The sequence below is a fragment of the Triturus cristatus genome, chromosome 10 (assembly GCF_964204655.1).
Source record: "Triturus cristatus chromosome 10, aTriCri1.1, whole genome shotgun sequence".
NCBI lineage: Eukaryota > Metazoa > Chordata > Amphibia > Caudata > Salamandridae > Triturus > Triturus cristatus.
The window spans coordinates 746254943-746272824 of record NC_140593.1 but is presented as its reverse complement, the minus strand read 5'-3'; the positions used below and the strand labels follow the sequence as shown (position 1 = coordinate 746272824).

At 47.6% G+C, this 17882-nt stretch overlaps 1 protein-coding gene across 1 annotated transcript in view; it reads left to right on the top strand.

Annotated features, from left to right (window-relative positions):
- The window catches only part of LOC146789944 (uncharacterized), a 1358907-nt gene that overhangs the window by 362413 nt on the left and 978612 nt on the right, over positions 1-17882 (top strand). The window contains exon 5 of the mRNA XM_085628244.1: positions 10750-10902. Within this exon, the coding sequence (XP_085484370.1) occupies positions 10750-10902 (153 nt within the window). The remainder of the gene's footprint in view (positions 1-10749; positions 10903-17882) is intronic.

Below are 17882 nucleotides of genomic sequence, written 5' to 3'. Positions count from 1 at the left end.
TTGAAGAAAACTACCGGGATCGCCATCAAAATGTCAAATCGATTTTGAAAGGAGCCCTCAGTCGATCGCCGGGAGTGGGAAACCACCAAACTAATCCTCAACGACTAAGCCCTAATCAACTAGCTCTACGCAGAACAACCATAACACGGACCATAAATTGACATACAGCACCAGCATCAACTACCAATTCAGGAGACACCCCAAGATCTAATCTCAAAATTTGTAGCTGGAACATAAATGGTCTCATGGATAAACTAGAGGACCCCGAAATAATAAATTACTTTAATACCTTCGACCTGATACTCCTACAGGAAACATGGGAGACAAATGAAATATCACTACAAGGCTACACAAGTCGATCAAACCCGGCAATCAGTAGTTCCCCATTCGGACACAGGGCAGGAGGACTGGCAATATTCGCTTCAATAACAACAATAGGTGAAATAGAAACACTTACAATAAACCTAACTCCACCAAATGCGATACAGGTATTATCATTAACACTTACATCCAACACAACCATCAAAGAGCTATACATCGTCAATTTATATATACACCCAAAGCACAGACAATCCGGTTCAACGGAACTCGTCAAAGTACTAACAAAACTAATGGAAGAAAGGGACATGGAAAAGACGTTTATAGCAGGCGACTTTAACCTTCACCTCTTTGGCGACAAAACAACAGACGATATGACCAAGGAAATGGATAAAGTTTGGGAAATTCCAAGCCAATCTTTCCCTACCCAAAGCAAACCTACAAAAACAGCTTCCCAACTGCTGAAAGACCTAGAGCAGCTAAATTTGAGAGTACTCAACGGTCGCCAAGAAGAGGACACTCCACCGGCACCAACATTCTTCTCTTCAACAACCACCTCATATCTAGACTATATGTTGGTGACTCTTCCACTCTACGAGAAAATAAGCAAGTTTAGGATAGGGGAAGGCTCTCAAAGTGACCACTTACCTTTGGAAGCCAATCTGAGCTTGACTTGCGAAAACAAAGCAGAGGTGCAAAAAAGCCAAACTGGCTTAGATTACACAGCAAACTACAGACGAATAAGGTGTAAAACGTCAGATATTGAGAAGTTAGCAGCCAGCGCAAAAGCCATCATACACCAAATACCCAGCCCACTTCTTAACTTGACCAACATCTGGGCAAACTTCACACAGACACTGGGAGCTAAACATGGGACTGAACTAAAAACCCACAAAGGACACACCTCATGGTCTATTTTCGGTAAAATAACAACACCAGAGATAAAAAACATAAAACGAGGTATAACAAAGATCCTCAAGCGGCTCCGGAAAGACCCCAATACCGATACTCTACAACAGGAGCTTCGCACTCAAAAAGCCCAATTAAAAAAGAAAACCTGGGAAAGGAAAAGACAACTGAATGAGGACCTCTGGGTAAAAATCGCCCACAGTTCTAAACAAAAGAACAGCTCTAACTTCTGGAAAATAATTCATAACCTTCAGCATCCAGGCCACAAAGGAATAGACTCTAACATATCAGAATCTGACTGGGCCAACTTTCTAGAAGCACATTTCAATACAGTTGCATTGGAAGAGGAGACCTCCATCGGCGATGATCGGTCCGATGACACGTATCTGAACCTAGAAAAAGTCAGCACAACCAATAAAGCAGGAAAATCACCTTACATGAATAAGTCAACTCACCACCAAGTACAAAAGGAGTTCAGAGAACAACCATCACCATCTGATCTAACAGAGTATAAGGAGGAATCCTATAACTCAGAAATAGCGGACAGAATTATATCCCAAATATCCAAAGGTAAAACAGAGGGAGCCCCCGGTCCAAACGGGATACCGCCAATATTGTACAAAAGTGACGCAGCATTTTGGAGCAAAATTCTAGCACCAGTCTTCTGTGAAATTAGAATAACAACTATAATTCCACCATCCTGGAAAGGATCAATCATAAGTCCGATCTACAAAAAGGGGGCCAGGAATGACCCTAGAAGCTATCGCCTCATAGCTCTAATCAACACCGAAGCAAAATACTATGCGGGCCTAATTTTGGAGGACTTAACAGCTTGGGCAACAGAAAAAAACATCATCACAGTTACCCAAACCGGGTTCCGAAGCGGCCATGGAACTACAACAAATATCATGGCGCTAACCCTTTTGATAGAAGCGGCGAAAACCACCAAAACCTCCTTATTTCTAAGCTTCATCGATTACTCCGCCGCCTTCGATAATGTGGACCGGCACAAGCTTTGGCAGAAATTGGACAAATGGGGAATTCCAGGACCGCTTTTACAGCAGCTGGTAGCGCTCCACACCAACACCTGGGTCAAGATCAAATTAGGTTCCGGGAGGTTTCTTTCTAGAAAAATACAGACCAACAAGGGACTGAAACAAGGCTGCGTCTTGGCCCCAATGTTATTTAACCTCTTTTTAGCAGATCTTCCAAGAGCGCTTATAACAATTACATCTCATGCACCACGGCTGGGCGACACATTATTGTCTAACCTCCTTTACGCCGACGATTTGGTCCTCATCAGCCGATCCCCTGTTGGCCTTCAACATCTTTTAGACAAAACAAACGAATTCTCTAAAGTAAATTCATTAACAATCAACCTAAACAAAACCAAAACAATGACAATAAATTATCATAAAAAAAGGAAATGTCAATGGCGTTTGGATAGTCAGAAACTAGAGCAGGTACTATCCTACAAATATTTAGGCATCATATTAGACTGCAACGGCTCCTTTAAACAACAATTAGAAGCCATTCGTCGGAAGGGCACAACCTTTTCCATGTCGATAAAGCCACTCCAGAAAGCCCTTCCAGACCGGACCCTTGGCCCTCTCTTGCAGGTAATAAAAGCTCGCTTACAACCAATGCTTACCTATGGCTTTGAATCTATGCAAGGCAAAGACGCAACAACATTGGATAACACCATCAGTCATGCATTCAGGGCAATATTCCACCTTACAAGTTACTCGTCACCAGCTCAAATTCGCCTAGAGTTCGGCTTACAAAAACAAACAGTGGAGAGAAGAGGCGCCTACATAAAAAGCTGGTGGAAAATAAGAAAAGCTGAACAAGGAACACTAAACGCACATCTCTGGATTGAACTGATAAAACGAGACAAATCCCCAGCAAGGACCTATTTAATGGAATCATTGGACATCCTGGGCCTAACAGAACTGTGGGAATCTCCAACAGATGCAGGAACCTTCAAAAGAGTGGTAACAAAGTTACCAAGGCGATCTCATTGAAAGAGGACAAGGCAACTTTAGCCAAGAGAGAGCATGGTTGGGGAGTTTTGAAAGACTACACAACTCTCAAACCACAACAGTACCTAACAACGGGTCTCACACATAAAACAAAAAACAAGTTCCTTAACCTCCGCCTAGGAAACATACCCATAATGCCACATTTAGCACCCTGGAAGAGGGATCAAACAAAAAATCTTTGCAGATTATGCCTCTCCGGCAAGGAGGATCTAATACACATCATCTGCATTTGTAAAAACCTTTTGGATATAAGGCGTTCCCTGCTCCGGATTCTTTGGAATCAGAGGAGGATAACCAGCTGCAGACAGGCCGTGTTGCTGTGTTTTAACCCCACGGAAACTCAATTAAATTGCAGAACAACAAAATATTTTGAAATAGTTGCGGCCAGACTCAAAGAAAAAACGGGACACTAATAGATTCCAACTAAGACTTTTAAAAATCTTTTAAAGACCTTAAATAAGCTGACATTTTCCTTTTAATTGGTTGTTTTAAATCTAAATTTTTAGCAATGAAATCATGTTATTAAATGTTGTGAGTTTTTATTAACTGTGCAATAAACTAAACCCTAAACCCTGATCCAGGTTAGGTTTTTTCAGTAGGGCTTTGACCATCGCACACTTCCATGCTGATGGGACTGAACCAGTGGAGATGGAAGAATTATGGCCTCATCTGGGGGCAAACAGAGCATCCATGTATTTTGCTGACACAACATCCACCCTCACTGTGGCGCCGCGGGGAGAGGCCCTCATTCAATCGGGGCCTTGTTCCCAACTCAACAAACTATGGTCTGGCAGTATTCTAAGCACAAAATGGAGGACCGAGTCAGGAGCCAAGGCACTGATGCAAGGCCGCATATGCCCGCAAGTCTCTGGGTCCACGGGAGAGGCCCCACAACAACTCCCAGACGGGGGATCAACCCCTGGGCACAAGGCTTCAGACGGATGACCATGCTGAAATGACCCGAGTCCTGTGACTGCGGAACCAGGGATCCGGCCCTGAAGGGCTCGCAAACATTGTATCACCCTCTGGCCAGGTGTGGCCAGAGGTTATAAATAAACAGGCGAGTATCGCTTTAGATCTTAGGCCCATGCCAGTCAAAGTGTGTTTTTTGTTTGTTCCCAGCCGGGCCTACTACCCAGCACAGTTGACGTTGTTACACTGGCGACGAGGTTGTTCTCTAATCGATGCCACCTTTCACCCGAAAAGCAGCGAGTGCGATCTGGACTCCGACGCAACAGCCGCAAGCAAGGCTGTCGACTTACCGTGGGAGCACGTCGGACGGCTGGCCAGTCCCTCTCCCAACTGCAAAGGCCCGCAGGTGCCTAACTGAGCTGCAAGACTCTGCAGCCCCGCTCCTGCCTGAGGTGCCGTCAGCCACAATTCTCGGGTCATGCTGCATGGAGGTGCCGGTGCACCACAGTGCAGCAGTTGACGAGCCCTGAAGGGACTGTAGCCCCACCCACATCACCATGGGTCCAAGCGCGAGAGCGCGCTCCTTCTGATACCGCTAGGAGAGCTCTATCTGCACCAGACACACACTAGGAGATCCCGATCTGCACCAGACACAACGACGTGTGCAGGCATTTAGCACACCACAGTGAAGAATGGCAGAAATCCCTACGGCGGCAGTACACCCCTGCTGGGCAGAACCCATAGCTCAGGCCCAACACAGGAAGTCAGTGCAAAGTGAAAGTAAGTGCACTGTAATGGGATACTGAACCACTGCATTGAAGGTGCATGCGAAGAAGAAACAGGTGCGGGGAAAGGACGTCCGCAGTCATGACAGATGCCACCACGCAAGCAGGCCCGCAACAGCCACCTCAGCTAGCGCAACAAGCTGGTCACCAACACATCCAACCAGCAACACAGCACACCCAAATCAACGCGCTACCGCCATTTAGCGAACTTGTGGACCCTGCCACTGCCTCCCCTAGGTGGAAAATATGGATTGGCCACCTGCACAACTATTTCACCGCGACTTGAAACGGACCACACAATCAAACGATCCCTATTACTACACTAAGCAGGGGAAGAGATATACAAACTCTTTGTGCACCTGCCAAACGCTGGAGCTGCAAATGACTACAAAGCTGCAGTAAGGGACCTGAAAGCACACTTCGACCCACAGCTGAATAAGGACATGGAGAGATTCAAGCTCCGACAAGCACGCCAAAGGGAAGGAGAATCAATGGACATGTTTCACGCACGCCTGAGAGAGCTAGCCAGCACGTGCACAGCTGATGATCAGAATAAGGAAGTGAGGGCATAGGTCATACAAGGATGCCACAACAAAACCCTTTGGACCAGCATCCTTTGCCAGACCGGGATCCCGCGGGAAGACATCCTCGTAATGGCACAATCGCATGACCTGTCAGAAGCAAGAACAACAGAGATGGACATTGCCATCACCCAACAACCGGAAAAACCCATTGCCATTAAAACAGAACAGGCAAACGCCATATGTGCGCAAGGCAGAGGCAGCAGAGGATGACTACCCTCGAGGATCACACCCAGGTCGCAGTGTGGATAATGCGAGCTAGAAGAACATGCCCTGGAAGAATACACAGCACAAGGGCGGACATGTTCAAAGTGCGGCACCCTCAACCACTTTGCCATTGCATACAGAGGAGTGCGATGGAGCAGACCGCCACCAAAGTCCGTACGATCACTATCTCTCGAAGATCAAGAAGAATTGAAGACAACCAAAACACAGCGGCGACATCGCCTAGAGGATTCATCTACCGAGGACGAAAGTGAATGTTATCTTATCTCCTTTGCGAGTGATCTGAAGTGCAGGAAGCGCTCGCAACCCACGTGTGTCATAGACCTTGCAGGGTTTCACGGCACTGATTGACACCGACACATCCGTGAACGTAATGGGCAGTCAACAGTACAAGCAACTACAACCACGGCCCCACCTAACTCCCTCTCATGTCAAGATACTCACATATGGGAGCCAGACACCGCTGCCTCTGAAAGGCAAAATGACCGTGCAGGTGAAGTCCGAAGACCAAGAAATCACAACAACATTCCACGTTGTGGATAGAGAGGCTGACATCCTAGTAGGAAGCCATACCGCAGTGGACCTCGGATTAGTCACTTTCGCCAGCACAGTTAAAGCCCTACAAACGGAAGAGGTCAGGGCTTTAAGTGGGCCGGGTCTCACCGGGTCTGAGCACCGGCAGTTTTTTAGAGGGGGCCTCGAAACGGGTCTCTATCGGGCTCTGTTTTGTGCCCTGGCACAGGCGGTCCGTTTTTTTCGAGCGTTTTAGGGGAAGGGAAATCCTTTAAAGAGTGTAATTCTCTCTCTGGATTTCTCTTCTCTTTTCGGAACTCAGGAGCAGCAACATTGTCGTGGTGTCACCAGGGCTTTATGTGGAAGCGTTTTCAATATTATATACAAGCTAGAGTTTCTGCTTATTTATCTTGTGCAACTAACTACCATTGACAAAGCCAATAGTAAGAACTTATTGTAGGTATGATGTTACTTGTTGTATCATATATCTGAATGTAATGACAGAAACAGCAAAATCCCAGCCGGGTGGCACACTATCCTAAGCAAAAAGTTTTAGCTGACATGTTTTTAGGCCACACCTTTAATTACACTGGCCACGCCCCCTTGAGAGACCCCCCAGTTTTTTCATCCCACTTAAAGCCCTGGAAGAGGTACTTGAATTGTTCCCACACCTCTTCACTGGATTTGGATGTATGAAAAGGCCACCAGTCAAGTTACACATCGACAAAGCGGTAAAACCAGTAGCACTATGCCACAGACTCATCCTGTTTCACCTTCGACCACTGGTCGAGCAAGAGCTCCACAATCTGGAACAACAAGGAGTAATCGAAAAGGTCACCAGCCTGACACCCTGGGTTTCGCCCATGGTAATAGCGAAGAAGCCCAAACAGCCTGGGAAGATAGGGTTATGTATAGATATCCACCTGCCCAACCAAGCGATCAAACGAGAGCTGCACATAACACTAACCGTAGAAGACCTAATAGCTGACTTAAACGGGTCACGGTGGTTCTCGAAGCTAGACCTCAACAGAGGATACCATCAGTTGAGGCTAGCAGAGGAGAGCCGGTACATAACATTCTCAACCCATATCGGTCTGCGCCGAAACAAGAGGCTAAGTTTTGGGGTTTCGTCAGCCGCTGAAATATTCCAGAACACCATCCGAGAAGTCCTGTCCAGTCTCCAAGGAGTGCTAAATGTCACTGACAACATTTTAATACATTCGCCAACCATCGAGGAGCACCACTGCCACCTGCGAGCGACTTTGCAACAGCTGTCAGCCATGGAGTGACCCTACACAGAGACAAGTGTTCATTCTTTCAGAGCTCAATCGAGTTCTTTGGTTACATCTTTAGTCAGGATGGAGTTCAGGTAGATCCACGGAAATCTCACGCCATACAGCAAGCACCAGCGTTGACCAAAGTATCGGAGGTAAAAAGCTTCCTTGGGATGGCCACGTACTGAGGCGATTCATACCCAACCTCACCACGGTAGCCGAGCCCCTGCGGGCCCTCACAAAGAAAGATGCCGCGTGGAAATGGGACCAAGAGGAGGTTGAGGTGTTTCAGAAAGTCAAGGAAGCACTACTCTGAAAGACCACATGGGATACTTTGCCGCCACCCGCACCCCAGAGCTGTTGGTAGACGCCAGCCCCTTAGGCCTTGGTGCAGTCATCATGCAGGAAGTGAAATCAGGGAAATGGGCACCCCTCGCGTTCGCGAGCAAAGCTCTAACGCCCACTGAAGCTCACTACACCCAGATTGAACAGGAAGCGCTGGCCATTAAATGGACACGCAACCATTTTCATCTGTACATCAGTGGACACCCATTTCGAGTCATAACGGATCATCAAGCATTGGTCCTGCTATTCCGAGGCACGGCCCTACATCCACCACCGAGGATTGAACGGTGGACGATACGACTGCAACACTACCAAATGGAACTTGTGTATAGACCTGGAGTGAAGAATCCAGTGGATTTCCTCTCCCGGCACCCGCCAGACCCAAGCGGCAAAGACACCAACAATGAAACAAAGACTGAAGAATATGTCGACATGGTCTTCCAGTGGTCATGTCCCCGTGCCCTCACCATAGAGGAAATCAAGTTGGCAACCAAAGTTTACCCCTTCCTGGCCAAATTGGTGGACTCTCTACACAAAGGGTCGTGGGAGCACTTCCTGTGCGACGCCAACGACTGGTGAGCATCAGACAAGGATCGTTTCGGGAAACTATGGAGGGTGCGGGACGAATTGAGCTCAACAGCTGAAGGTCTAGTGTTAAGAAGATACTGGATCGTGATCCCGTTGAGTCTCCAAGAAAGAGCAACAACCCTTGCATACAAAGGTCACCAAGGAACAGTATGGATGTTGTCACGCATGAGGGAGAAAGTGTGGTTCCCTGGGTTAGAAGCAGCAGTGGACACCTTGGTATAGAACTGACCCTCCTGCCAACTCACAAGCTGCCTGGATTTTGGGAGTTTCCGGGACAGAAGAGTGACCACCATGATCGCCAACAGTTACTCCAAATACCCACTGGTCGAAGTAATAGAATGCACGTCATTTACTCACCTGTTACTTGTACTGGAAAGAACCTTCAGCCTCCAACAGGAACTCAAAACAGACAATGGTCCCCATTCCACGGAGGAAAGTTCAAGGACCTGCTCATGTTGTTGGGAATACGGCACCATCAGATCACCCCTCAATGGCCACAAGCCAATGGAGAAGCCGAGCACTTCATGCATCCCCTGAATCCTATGATCCAACGCATCGCTGTGGCAGAACAAGATAACCCAGAAACAGCTCTACAACGATTCCTGCGAGAATACCGCAGCACCCCGCAGTGTACAACCCAAAGGACCCCCTAGTCCTTAATGCTCGCCGGACACAGATGAGACACCATCCTCGTTGCAGAGGGCTGGAACCAGCCACCCTATGAGCCAGCAAAATCGCAAAGTCGACGAACCCAGAACAATGAGCGAGCCAGCCGACGGAGGGGGGCTAAGCCTCGCACCTTCGCACAGGGCAGCTCGGTCCTCCTTCGAAATCGCCGAGCAGGAGGAAAGTTCAAGATGGCCTACAAACCAGGCTCCTGGACGGTGCTACGAGGTAACTGAACAGCTATCACTGCCAAAAGCGGAACCAAAGTGGTCACCAGGAATATATCTTGGTTCCGAGAAGTCCAACAATCGGGACCAAAAATGATGGTCCTGAAGACACCAGGCTTGAAGACGTCTAGACTGGAGAGACTTCTCATTTGGGCATGAAGGGGTCCAGCCAGGCAGATTCTCCTAGACATTCAACAGCCCTGGCTGAAGAGAACAGGGAGCTGACTGTCCCGTCACATTAGAGATCTAACTCCAGTCGTCAATCGCACCAACGACGCTACGACCTGAGGCCAAACCCAAGACCCAGTCAGAGGCTTAAGGACTTTAATTGTTTGTTAACATATTTCTGGATACCGATTCGGGAAGGGATGTAATGACCCGAGTTCCTTGAGAGCGGAACCCAGGGATCCGGCCCAGAAGGGCTCACAAACATTGTATCACCCTCTGGCCAGGCGTGGCCAGAGGTTATAATTAAACGGGCGAGAGTCTTCGGCCCATGGCAGTCAAAGTGTGTGCACGTCCCTTTTTTGTTTGTTCCCAGCCAGGCCTACTACCCAGCACCGTTGACACCGTTACACATGCCACGTCCGAGGGGAATGCTCGCCAAGCAATAGCACAGCGGGGCCTCACCTCTTAGCCCCGCGTTGGCCCTGGAGTCCAGTCGCGCCAGCAACGGCCCAGGGTGTTCCACCAGCAGTCTGGCCTTCCCATCCCTGGGCACCTCTTCCAGCTCCCCTCTGGCGTGCGTCCCCTCCAGCTACTCCAATCGCAACAGAGGGACCCCTCAGGTATCACTCTGGCAATGCCAAGGCAAGGGAGCACCCCGCCTGTGCAGCGCCCTTCATTATGCGTTGGCGAAAGTCCGCCGCAGGCCACGCGGCTTCACCGGATGTCTGGTTCCTTCAGGAAAACCGCGGGGAGCAAGGAGGGTATCAGTGCTTCTGTCAGGAGATCTGTGGCAGGTGGCAACTGTGGGTCTGGATATTCATTGTATAAAAGGGATTTGCAGCGGAGGAGTGCTTAAGTGTGACCGCAATGTTGGCCATCTTGGCCACGCTCCCTGTTTGTGATTTTTAATTCTGATTGCAGTATCTGGACCACAAGAAGGCAATCTGTTGAATGATTTAGGATGTTGAAGAAGAGAGAATTGATGGTGGTTCCCACCTTTCTACCAAACTAGTTTCTGAAGGGATGATAGAAGGGATGATATTTCTGGGTATGCTCAGTAGGTAATTGTATGGACATTGTTCTTGAAACCTTTGCAGCATCGTTCTATGTCGTGCATCCTGCTTTAATGAGCATTTTATTATTGCTGTTTTGTGTGTTTGACTGCGTTTATCATTTTGCTCTTGTTCATCTTCCAGGACCACGAAATGGTGTTGAAAAGAATTGCAGATGATCGTAAAATGTTGCAAGAAAAGACTCTTAGTGCTTCGAAGCATGATACTGCATCTCAGATGGCTCAGAGGTTAGGGGGCAAAGTTCAGACGACAGCTGCTAACAATTGTTTACTGATGGTGAGTACAGCACTATAGTCTGTGATGTGACAGATGTGCGTGTGCTAGACCCAATGGGGGGATTATTTTATTGTCACTTTAACTAAATGATATGGTTGTTGTCGCCCCAGAGCCTTTTATTCACATTTCCGTAAAGGGGTTATAGTTTAGATGTATGAAATTAATAATGTTAAACAGTTTGTAGATGTATAGACATCTGTTTTATAGAATTAATGGAATTTTTCTTCCCAAGTCGTCACAGTGAGCGTGAGCAGAGTTTTAAAGAATAATATGTTAAACAGTGTTTTGTACTACAAGACGCTTTGCTTCCTAGTGCAAGAGGAAGTCCTTAGTAGGTCACTCTAAGCTGCATCTCTGAGGCCATTCTAGATCGACCAGTCTTGCAAAATCATTCCAATTGAACGGTGGACCTTTATCTTTGTGGGGTGCATTATCCATGTGCAATATGGAGCGTTTGGCAAAAAAAAGAGTTAACATAAAAATGAAAAAAAAAAAACTTTCCCATTTTGTTTGAATTTTAAATGAAGGCATTGGGAGACCACAGTACGGCATTCAGGGTAGCTGGAGGGCATGCGTTGGTGGTAGGGCTCGGGTCATGTTTATGAGGATTGTGGTCAGGATTTGGGTTAGGCTTAAATTTAACAACATGGTTTTGTGTTACGGTTAGTGGTAAGATCATGTTAATGTAAATTAGGTTTGTGGACTTTGGTTTATTTCAAACATAATGGTTTCAAAACTGTGGTTAATGTAAATTATGTGTTGCTGCATTGTCAAGAGATTGTTTTTAAGATTAGCTTATCAAACAGATATGTTTTGAGACTTTTGACCTTCACCTATGAGGTTTCATTTGCCCTTGAGTCTGTTACCAGCTACCACCATTTACAGGATTTAGGGTTTATTTACATTTAGATTTTATCCTTTCAGTGCTGCTACTCCTCAAAAACGTATAAGTGCTAAAGGGGGCACCCCAGCTTCTCGTTTTGGACTGGACCCACAAGAGTGGGGGAGATATTGAAAGTGAGGGCATCTGATCCTGAGTTTTTTTTATTCACATATCAAAAACACATCTTGTCCCATTGGGGGGTTAAGGACTAGTTACTTGTTCTAGCAAAAAACAGCAGGTTGGGCAATTTGAGAGAGAAATCGACAGTCAAGTCCCTGGATGCTCTACATCATCAGTGTGCTTTTCTCCGCCCCAGCTCAAGTAAGCTTGTATGATACTAATATCCAGCAGTTTTATGGTGCCTGTAGGACGGTGCATCAGTTGAATCCGTAGCTCTCCCATCCTATGGCAAGTTTACATAGACAAAATGACGGTAAACCTTCCTTCCATCTCTCAACCTCTATGATACCTTGCAAGGTCCCCTTGCGAGCTTTAGAGTCTGCCACAGTTGTTGAAGGACAGATGCCAAACCCTAGGTGCTTCAGCCCACTTACCTAAAAAGTTGACCAATGAGAATTCCTTTGGGGCTGGATATACTGGGCTGTTTGACAATGAGAATGATCCTTGTGGTGGAGCAGCTTTTTGATGAGGTGTGAAGGATCTTGCAAGAAATGAAGGAATTAAGTGTGTGTGCTGCTATGAAACCCCATCAACTTCACAGAGTGTGCATACTTCATGAATCATTTGTGTATATAGTCACATATGTGAATTCTGAATTCATGGAAACTATGTACTATTTTATTTCCATGAAGGAGTACTACCAACACATTGGAGCAGAGAGACCGCGCACACATGAACTTTTTATGAGTAGAAGTATTGTCATGTATTGCAAAAAGGTTTATTTCAGGGACACCATGAGCGTCAAACATTCATCTAAACACCAAGGACTTACTCTTAACAGAAGGTAGAAGCTAAGAGATGGCGATTAAATACGGTTTTGTGGAAAGCCCTCTGTTTATTTTTATCAGGGCAATATGGCCTCTGTTTGCTTTAGTAGTAGTCTGAGAATAGTTTAAACATCTCTTAAGTAATTTCATATCATTAAACATTACTTGGAGGCAGGCTTCACGTATTTCGAGAGTACCCCTGTAGAATTGGTTTATAAACCTGTTGCTTTTAAAACGAATTATTTATTAAGACATGCTGTTAAATGCACCATTTGGCTATCTATTCAAATTTTTCTCAGAGTAGGATGCCCATAACTGCGATCACCCCCATCAGCTTGGATGGCTTATGCTTGCTGATTTTGGTGAAAACAAGCAACGTTTTTTATGCTCCACTTTGAATTTCCACCAGCCTCCAAAGCCACTGATTCCATGCCTCTGCATCCCATCCTTTGACATAGTCTAGTTTAACTATTCATGCACCAAATATGTTGACCCCAGTGCCCAAATGATCGTTAAATTAAATTGAATAAACCGATGCAACGTTTGATATTGATACTAAGGTTGATTCCAAGGTCTAAAGTGTACAAAACAGGAAATGGCACTGAAGAAGAGGCACGTGATTAAGGCGGTAAAAGGGCGGAAAAATTAAGGTTGGAAAAAAAACTTAAGACTCTGAACCCGGGCCGTGTAGGCGAAGCCAGACGCAATGGAGGCCTGGGTAAAACGCCGTTCGGCGGCGGGAAGCCCTTCCTCGCACCATTTGCATACCGGCTAGGCCTGCGAGGGCCAGGATTGGCCCGCGGCAGGCTAGGCGAGCCCCTCCAATCAAGGGGCAAGCTAGATAGGGCGAGGGGGGTTAAAAGGAGGCCAACAGCCCAAGTAAAGCACAGTCACCCCCCCCCCCCCCCCCCCCCCCCCGCGCGGATGGAAGGAGAAGAATCGCTGCCGGGACGAGACGCAGGACCAGGGACAAGTGGTGTAAACCAGGCTGTATGCGACGGAATACCGAGGCGGCGTCAACGAGATTCGGGCCACAATTGGTGGAACTGGGGCAACGAAGCCGAGGACCATTGACAATTGACCAGCCATGGGCAGAGTGGACCTAGCGGCGGAGTGGAAGGCCCATTCACCCCCAAAAGAGTACACGCATGTCCGGCACCTGCAGCCTGAACGGCGGTGCCTTGGACGAAGGAGTAGAGGAGTGGAAGGGTCGTTCGCCCCCAAATGAGTACACGTATGCATACATGCCAACATTTCAGAAGACCAAAATGGGAGATTTTTTAGAAAAAAATCGGGAGAATGGGGGCGTGAATCGGGTTACTGTCATGTATGGCTTTGCAAGCGTGCTGCTGCAGGATCGGACATTTGAAACGCAAATGCACGTTTTTTTCTTACTTTTCAGAAGCAGGGAGCGCAATGGCAGGCAGTGAGAGGGGGATGCAAGTGTTGTGCACAGGCCTGGCAGGTTGCTGGCAGTGCATACACCAACCCCCCCCCCCCGTGTGTCAGCCCGGGCTGAAACAGCTTACCGGGCACCCACAGCCGCCACCGAGTACTTCACAGGTCTTTAAAAGACCATTCGCTTGTTAATGAGGCTTTGTTGTTTTTTCACCACTTCTAGAGCCCCCGCATCGCCACTGACTATTGCTGGAAGAATTAGCAGTTACACAATACCAAGCCCTGTCAGCTGAAACCCCGAGGAATCGGGTTTTTGGATGCTTGAATCGGGAGGCGGGAGACTAGCCTTGCAATCGGTAGTCTCCCGCCTGAATCGGGAGGGTTGGCATGTATGCGTATGTCCGGCACCTGCAGCCTGAACGGCAGTGCCTTGGACGAAGGAGTAGAGGAAGCAGCCCAAGTCATCGTGCAGTACAAATCTGACCGGGTGGGTCTCGCACCACGGAGGGGTCGGAGCGGGCGAGGATGCCCCCGAAGCCTCGTGGTCCGCATAGAGCGAGGTGAACAATGGCGCGAAACCGGGACCCCCGGTAGCAAGAATGGGCAGGTAGCGCAACAAGGGAGGAGGAGGCGCCAGAGACTCCCGATGGTAACGCGGGAGAAGCAGGTTCGAATCTCGTCGGAACAACGAACGGGGAGGCTGGGCAACTCTCATCCTAAACTTGTCAGATTAAGTTTAAATAAAGCACCTCGCATCCGCGTAGTGAGAGGAAAGCATCATGTTTCTGGGCAGATTAGGCCGGAACATTCTAAATCAAAGTCTCGCTACGCACCGGTATTTAGCGTGTACATCAGGGGGATATGGAACACCTCATTGTGACCTGGTATGTCCCTTGACCCGTGTGTGCGCTTCTCAGGATCACACCTAAAGGTTTATCAATGTGCGCATCGTGGATTGAGCTTCCGTATGCGCTGAAAAATGCCGCTGCACCCACAGCCTAATCACCCCCCCCAGCCCACCCCCCTCCCCCTTTTTAGGTCTCGCCTGACCCAGCGCATGTGCTGCTCTAGCGAGACTTTTTGTGAGGGCTCCAGGCCAGCCTAGATAGGGTGACCAGACGTCCCCGTTTTCCCAGGACGGTCCCCGTTTTTGGGGAAGTGTCCCCGTGTCCCGACACTTTTCTCCAAGTGACTCAAATGTCCCTGTTTTCAAACAGTGTCCCCGTTAAACACAGAAATGTCCCTGTTTTTCATTGTTCCGGTTGACCATGCGCACGCATGCTCTCTTTGCACTGTTTACGGCATGTGTCGTCACTGAGGTGAGCGCTGTAGCAAGAAGGGAAATCCTTTGAAGAGAGACATTTTACACGCAGCGCCACCTACGTCATCGTGCCAGCCAAAGTTTCTTCTTTGGATAAAACAATATTTCTTCATCCTGTAGCTTGTATTCATAGTCATACAAACTTTTCAGTAGCCCTTATGCATACCGTGCAAGGATTAATGCATTGCTCATTGCATGTTTTATTCATAACCAATTGATGCATGCTTTGTGTTCTCCATATCAAAGCTATGACTTGACCTTTTGACTGACCTTTCAGATCACGGCAAACTGTTTAGCTGGAAAGGACTTAAAGGAGCAGGGTTAACGCCTGTGGGAGAGGCGGGCAGCGCTGCTCGAGCTTATTGCTCAGGTCTTCACACTATTGCACTATGAGATCATACCAATGGCTAGAGTGCACTATACATACCCCAGTAAGGTAACATGACATCTCAGCAGTAACTACAATAATGTGGGAGGACAGAGTGGTCGGCCAACCTTTGCCACCCTTAAGACCCTAAGGCAGCAATACCTGGAGAGAAGTTTGTTTTTGTACATTGGTCCATGGCTGCCATTTGGCAATTTAGCATTCCGCGGTTTACCTCCCATGCTTTTCTGTTATGAGCAACTAAGCAACATTGGTGAGTTGTACTTTGTGGTGCTGACGTGCAGCTATAGAAACGAGCATTGATAAAGCTATTAAATCTGGCGTTTGCTAGACTGTGATGTTTTATTGATTTTTGGCAAATATATGCTATAGTCCTTAAAAGTGTAAATGTAATAAAAAGTTCTAATGCTGCTGTGTGAAGGAGAGGGTTGCCAATAAAAGACCGCGGATTTGTTGTCTGTAATGCTTCACCTCGGTCTGTGGAGGGAGCTGTAATTTTAGTCCTTTTTCTATGTCTATGACAGCTGTCAAAAAGTGCTAATTTTATGTTGATGGTTACTGCAAACCATAGTCCTACTTCTATGTCTATGACCTGTCCCCGTTTTTTGTTTTGAGAATCTGGTCACCCTAAGCCTAGAGCTACAGTGCATGTGCGCGGGTGCGCGCGCTTGACTGCGATTACTTTCACTTTCGCTTTGATGTTTGATAGCGATCACTTTCGCGGCCGTATGCAACTGTTGCATGGCTAAACACTTATAAGGTCCCAAAGGCGAGACCTATTGGCTATGCCAATGCTTGTTAAAATAGTGTACACAGGCACAACGCGGATTCGTTCTTCAGGGCAGGAGTGGGTGTAGCAGCACATCCTAAAGATGGAAGTCAGTGCACGTGGTTTCAGAGGGAACTGCTCGTCGTGCTAGAAATAGGGGGCACGCCACTAACGGTTAGGGCATAGGTGGTTGAAAGCAGGTATCGCCGGCTGGCTGCCAGGGGAAAAAGCAAGCGCTTTTCACGCAGATGTTGCAAAGCACTATGCCAACGAAGTTTTAAAAAAGGACCCCTTCCCCCCCAAGGCTGAGTCCGGAGCAGCGCGAGGCCGTGCACAAAGCGTTTCATCACCATGCCGAGGGTAGGAAGCGCAATTTAAACACATTTACAAGGCGATGGAGCTAGGCGCCACCAATTCACATACAATCATGTCACACCAAAGACAGTTTTCCGCACCGTTCGGAACTGGAGTTCAGCGACGGATTAGGAAAGAGAGGGTAGACTGTTGGCACACTGGAGCTTTCAGAAATAACACTAGAAGCGTAGAGAGATGTGAGGGAGAGGTCAGCGTAAACCGGGTGCATGCGCCTCGAGGCAGGAACAGCTAAAGGTTTTCTTTTTGGGGCCCCTGGGCCAAATGTATTTTGGGGCACTGGACCAGAATAGTTTGGACATTATGATCCAAGGTCAGGCCTTTTGTGCTCCATGTAGCTAGGTCACTGACAGCTCACAGGACACTTGCGGAAAGGGTAAATGCTAATATTCAAGGATAGTGACTGTGGGTTTGCAAGATTTGTAACACTGCAGCAGCTCACTAATAGTTCTGCTGATAACCTCTGTGACTCCCTCCCAGTTATTAGAAGCTAGTTCCTGTTTTCATCGAATATCTTATAGGCACGGCAAAAGTAAATGAAGGGAGTTGGGTTTTCCAAATAGACACACAAGGGGGTCACGCATTCCTTTAAAAGTTCCCGGGCAGCAAAAACACAGAGATCCCTCGGTGGAGCCAGTTTGTTTGGTGTTAAGAAAGGAAAACACACATTTGATGGCTGGCACTTTCGACCATACGGTCTACGAAACCGATTAAATCGGAACAGGCACTAACAATTAGACACAGCTGGAGATCGGCACGGTCACGTAGGTTATAGGATCATGGAGGCTACTGATTCACCTAGCTTGCCAGTCATAGCTGCCATGGTTGCAGAATGCTATGTGGGGCACTGTCCATAAAATCAGCGTAATGAGAAACGACATTTAATCACGAGGAGTGACACCTGG